At 48.0% G+C, this 6,121-nt stretch overlaps 1 protein-coding gene across 4 annotated transcripts in view; it reads left to right on the top strand.

The window, feature by feature from the left end:
• The first annotated feature begins 1,281 nt into the window (after positions 1-1,281).
• LOC119299376 (wall-associated receptor kinase-like 14) overlaps positions 1,282-6,121 on the top strand; it is an 8,437-nt gene continuing 3,597 nt past the window's right edge. For 2 of the 4 annotated variants that reach the window (XM_037576606.1, XM_037576605.1), the window contains exon 1: positions 1,282-2,148. In XM_037576606.1, the coding sequence (XP_037432503.1) occupies positions 1,320-2,148 (829 nt within the window). In that variant the 5' untranslated portion in view covers positions 1,282-1,319. Of the gene's footprint in view, positions 2,149-3,629; positions 4,746-6,121 lie in introns of those variants that run through there. The other 2 variants (XM_037576607.1, XM_037576608.1) reach the window with 2 other exon arrangements.

Below are 6,121 nucleotides of genomic sequence, written 5' to 3'. Positions count from 1 at the left end.
CTCCGACTATCAACACCATCTGGTGCCCCGTTCCGTCTCCCCCAGCACCAAATATCTAAAGAATAATCATCGGGAAATTACCGGGATCTGCACACCACACATTGTCGTCGCACCATCTCACCAACAAATCGCCGAGGGGAGCTTGGGTTGGTCGCCACGAAAGGATAAGGCGAAATGAGAGAATGGGTGAGATGAGAGGGGAGTGACAGCTGTCGGTGAGGGGAAGGGAAAAAACCATTCGTTCGCTTCCAACTTCCCATTGAACGATGCCAAGAGTTGACGTGAAGCTAACTTTGCATCAAGATCCGTGTTGAAAATCCGACGGCAGTTAACGTGTTCGACAGCCAAATTATTAGGGATTCCGAAAAGAAAAATGTGATCCAAAGAAGGCCTTAGTCTTTTAGAATTATTTTTTTAACAAGTCGCTTCTGAAAATGATCTTCGATATTTTCTTTCCAGTCTCTATTATGAAATTTTGGGTAATGGGTGGGAATAAGGAAATGTTTGCATGGAGCCCACGACAGAGCCAAAAGATGTGTATATTCAAGCTCATTTGCGTGCCACACTAAATAGTTGAAAATCAACTTTGTGCTACTGATACAGGGCCCACTACATGGCGTGCTAGTGATAATAATAGTCAAAAGAGAATCGACTCTAAATAATTTTGAAGAAGATATGAAGAAAATGTTAACAGTACTCATGACTGTTCTGCTTGACCATTTTGTCCCGACTAGTCGAGCTCACCTACAACCCCATTCAAACAAGCAACAGCATCACCTACCAAAATCTCTCTCTACCCGAAAATATAAAATAGCACAGCTGCACCGGGGCCCTCTCTATCTAGCCATCCATTCTGCGCATCGCGATTCGTGCAAACACATTTTTTTTTGTTTCTCTCACATAAAACATATTTTGAAGTTCAAACCTTTGCAGCGTAGCAAAGTTTTCTATCTAGAATCTAGGATAAATCTTTTAGATTTTTTTGTCAAATATAAATATACAAAAATGATTTTTTTTTGTAAAAAATCATTTTTTGTATATTTATGTTTGACAAAAAATTCTGAAAGATTTATCCTAGATTCTAGATGGAAAGCTTTGCCACGCTGCAAAGGTTTGAACTTCAAGACATCTTTTATGTGAGAGAAACAAAAAATAGAAATTTTCATACGAAAAGTTAGTTGTGTTGCGCAGATCTTAAAGCAATATTGGCAACCAGGATACCAGGGCCGGGGTGCAGCTGTTCTAAAAATCCACGTCCTCTCTCTACCTCTCTCCCTGAAATTTTGTGAGCTCTAGTACAATCTCCAGGTACATACGAGATGCGCCGTCTCGTCGTCCTGCTCCTTACTGTCTTGCTCCCCCATGAAAACAGCTGCTCCGCCGCCGCAGCTTCCGGCGGCGGTATCCAGTGCAGCCGCCGGTGCGGCAGCACCACCGTCCCTTACCCTTTTGACTTCTCCCCCGGCTGCCCCATCCCGCTGTCCTGCGACGCCAGCATATCCACGCCGATCCTCGGTCGCAGCGGCACGACCATCCACTCCTTCAACTCCACCACCTCGACCATCGTCGTCTCCCTCCCGCCATCGTGCACTCGCAGCGTCCCCGACGCCAAGAAGGCGCTCTCCGGCGCCAACTACGGCGTCTCGTCCCACACCGGTCTGTTCCTCCGCGGCGGCTGCCGCGAGATCAACGCGTCGGGAGCCGAATGCAGCGTGCCCGCGAGCGTCATGTCCAGGCTTCTCCGCACAGCGCAGTGTGTCGGCAACGACACCTCCGTGACGTGCTTTGCCTCTTCTCCGATGAACAGCACGGCGGTGGCGGCGCCCGCGCCCGCGCCGGCACCGGCCTTGAAGTCCGCTTATCCCAACCAGTTCTTGAGCTGGGAGAAAGTGGAGGCCTTTCGGTGCGGCGACGCGCTGACGGCGGCGCTGTATGGGGACACGGACACGGTACTGTCGCTGGAGTTCGGCGTGGCGGAGCTGGGCTGGTGGGTCAATGGGACGTGCGCCGGCAGCGGCGAGCTTTGCGCGGCGAACGCGACTTGCACCGACGTAGACACGCCGAGCGGGAAGAAAGGACACCGGTGCGCATGCCAGGCGGGGATGAACGGCGATGGCTTCTTGGCCGGCGACGGATGCCACTACCTAGGTGAGTCATGACCACTTGTGACTTGGTGGGTAGACCACCCTAAAGTTTCTCCTCAAATCTTGACCCCTAAAATTTCTCCTCAATTTTTTTTCGAAACTTCTCCTCAAATCTTTTTTTTATCTCTCCTCAAATCTTAACCCAACGTGCACCGATATAGACACGCCGAGTTAAAAAAAAGTGGCGAGGTAACTAAACCCTCAAATTTAACCACTCAAATCCAAATTGTTCATAAATATCGCATTTAGGACAAAAGTTTGAAACCAGATTAAGACCGGATATTGCATTATTTTACATTGTGTGTTTGCACCGCCTCTGCCTCCTCCCATTAATCATCGACGACGACTGCGTCAAACACCATAACCTCTGTCGCCAACACCATGCCATTGATGCCGCTACCACCAGGGTGGCGTCCCGGACCTCGCCGGCCATCAACATCATCTAGAGCCCCGTTTTGCCTCCCCGACACCAAATATTTGACGAAAAATCGCCGGGAAGTAACCGAGATCCACCGCACCATCTCACCGGCAAAACACCGAGCAGAGCTTGGGTTGGTTGCCGCGGGAGGGTAAGGGGAAATGAGAGAATGGTTGAGGTGAGAGGGGAGTGACGGCTATCGGTGAGGAGAAGGAAGAAAACCCATTCGTTCGGTTCTCACTTCCCAACGAACGATGCCAAGAGCTGACGTGAAGCTAACTTTGCGTTAAGGTCCATGCTGAAAATCCGACAGCAGTTAATGCGTTCGACGAACAGATTTTTTTATTTTTTATTTTTTTGAAACTAGAGACGGATAGATTTTTAATGATTTCGAAAAGAAAATGTGATTTGAAGGAGGCTTTTATCTTTTAGGGAATTCTAGAAAGGACGTCATGAAAATATGCAAACTACTCAAATTCAAATTAATCAACACTAATCGTCCACCATATGATAGATTTCAGCTGGCAAATACGTCTACTTCTGAAAACGATTTTTGATAATTTTTTTTCCAGTCTCTATTATGAAATTTTGGTTAATAGACGGGAATACAAAAATATTTGCATGGAGCCCACGACAGAGTCAAAAGATGTACTCCCTCTGTAAACTAATATAAGAGTGTTTAGATCACTACTTTAGTATTCTAAACGCTTTTATATTAATTTATGGAGGGAGTACTCCTTTAGTGATCTAAGGCTAGTTGTAATGGGAGTATCATAGCTAGTATCATGCATGCAAACTAGGCAAATTTGATGATGTGTCATAGAATTAAATGAAGAAAGAGAGAGTTGAGTATCATATCATAATACTGTATCATAATAAATGTTAGACTAGTATGTGTCATGCATGACAATAAATAAAATGCTACATGATACTAATATATGATACCACGCATTAGGAAGGTAGTATCATACACTAGTATCATATGCATGATACTAGTATATGATACTCCCCATTACAACCAGCCTAAACGCTCTTATATTTCTTTACGGGGGAGTACTATATATTCAAGCTCATTTATGTGCCACACTAAATAGTTGAAAATCAACTTTGTGCTACTGATACAGGGCCCACTACATGGCGTGCTAGTGATAATAATAGTCAAAAGAGAATCGACTCTAAATAATTTTGAAAAAGATATGAAGAAAATGTTACTAACAATATTCATGACTGTTCCCCTTGACCAGTTTGTCCCGACTAGTCGAGCTCACCTACAACCCATTCAAGCAAGCAACTGCACCTACCAAAATCTCTCTCTCTCTCCCTAAATTGCAAGCTCAAGTTGGTCTACAATCTCTACGAGATGCGCCGTCTTGTCGTCCTGCTCCTTGCCGTCTTGCTCCCCCATGAAACCAGCTGCTCCGCCGCCGCAGCTTCCGGCGGCGGTAGCCAGTGCAGCCGCCGGTGCGGCACCACCACCGTCCCTTACCCTTTTGGCTTCTCCCCCGGCTGCCCCATCCGGCTGTCCTGCGACGCCAGCGTATCCACGGCGACCCTCCCATACATAGGAGAGAAAGGCACCACGTACCGCGTGATATCCTTCAACTCCACCACCTCCACCGTCGTTGTCGGCCTCTCGCCGTCGTGCAGCCGCAGCGTCCCCGAGGCCCGGAGGGCGCTCTCCGGGGGCAACTACGGCGTGTCGTCTCGCACGGGCCTTTTCCTCCGCGGCGGCTGCAGCGGGGTCAACGCGTCGGCGGGCGGCGGATGCAGCGTGCCCGTGGACGTCATGTCCAGGCTGCTCCGCACGGCGCAGTGCGCCGGCCTCGGCAACGACACCTCGCCCGCCGCGGTGGCGTGCGTCGCTTCCCCCCCGCCAAACTCCACCGCGGCGGTGCGTGGCCAGTTTCTGCTGTGGGAGAAGGTCGACAAGCGAAAGTGCGGCGACGTGCTGACCTCCACGGTGTTCGTGGTCACGGCGGAGGGGACGGCTACGCTGGAGTTCGGCGTGGCCGAGCTCGGCTGGTGGCTCAACGGGACGTGCGGCGCCGGCGGGGGCGAGCGTTGCGCGGCGAACGCGTCGTGCACCGACGTACGAACGCCTAGCGGGGAGACGGGGCACCGGTGCGGGTGCGTGGCGGGGATGGAGGGCGACGGCTTCTTGGCCGGCGACGGATGCTACCTCGGTGAGTCTTTGACTTCGTACCTGTGAATGCTTCCAAAAATTTCCGATATACTCAAGGCCACACGGATCAGGCCACGATGTATCTCGGGCTCTGTTACTGGGTGGGCCCCGGTGCCTCTGCGCGCCACGTCAGCTGCACCCACAAGTCGTGCCTGCGGTCTATCCTGCGCGACATAATCCAATCTCACTAGTTCACACGGCAACTCAAACTAGACGGCTACTCCACTTTCTTAAAAGGACAACGCATTTTTTGCGGGTTGTCTGGGCATATCCAACGCTGACCCATAAATTCGCTTCAGCATTATAGATGGTCAGTCCATAAACACTGATATCAAAGACGCTATCTAATGTTAAATGCATGCATTTCAAACAATTTTTTAACTAACCGGACGAATTCATTCAAACAATTTGATATTTATCAAAATTCGAATAGAAAATAGCATAAATCATCCATACATAGCATGTAAATTAAGTCTACTACAACAATGTCTCAAATTCGATGAGATTAACTCGATGTCCAACAAGTTTTTCATCAATGGATCATGTCATCCCACACATACTGCCTTTTTTATGCGAGAACATACTAACCCTTCAGCTTCATCCAACAGTGTGTGTATGTAAATGGTCGTCAATCTGTCCTGTGGTACATCATGGTAGCACATGCGGGCTACATGATGTGTAGACCAAGATTGAGTGAAGGAATTATTTAAACAAGTTAAGCAAGAAGAAGCAAAATTTATGATCTCCCCCTCTACTGCATGCAAGGGTAAGAATGGGCGGAGTGGAAGCGGATGGGACTGAGAGGGGAGATTTAGTGGGCCTCGGGCTTTATCTCCACTTTGCGGGAGAAGTCACGTCCAGACCAATACATACCCGTGATGGATGGCTAACACGTCCGGACCGCGCGGTCCAGATGATTGCGGGTGGTTTAAGGATCGACATTGAAGATGCCCTAATCTCTTCTTTGAATTTCTTTTGTAAATCTTAAGAAAATTGCCATCATCACGTACATGACCATTGTTATGTAGGGGGTGTTTGACTCCAGACCATAGGTTGCCACAACTCAACTTAGACAAGTTTGACAAAATTAAGTGTGTGTTTGATTCTAGCCACAACTAAGGTAAGAATTGTTTTAATGAGCATTAAGCTTCACGTGTCATAGATACAAAAATTGTGACAAGATTTTCTAAAGCAAGCCAAAGTGTGACCAAGAATTTAAGCAATACAAGTAAGGCAAGCGTGTCAAAATAATGTGGCAATACATAATAAAGATAGTTATAATCCAAACATGCCCATAATCTATGAACCAAAAGTTGCCTAGCATTTTCACTAAAATGCACCAATTAGGAAATGTGCAATTTTAGACCTAATAGTGTT

The sequence above is a fragment of the Triticum dicoccoides genome, chromosome 5A (assembly GCF_002162155.2).
Source record: "Triticum dicoccoides isolate Atlit2015 ecotype Zavitan chromosome 5A, WEW_v2.0, whole genome shotgun sequence".
NCBI classification, from domain to species: Eukaryota; Viridiplantae; Streptophyta; class Magnoliopsida; order Poales; family Poaceae; genus Triticum; species Triticum dicoccoides.
This window is presented reverse-complemented; position numbering and strand designations above follow the sequence as displayed.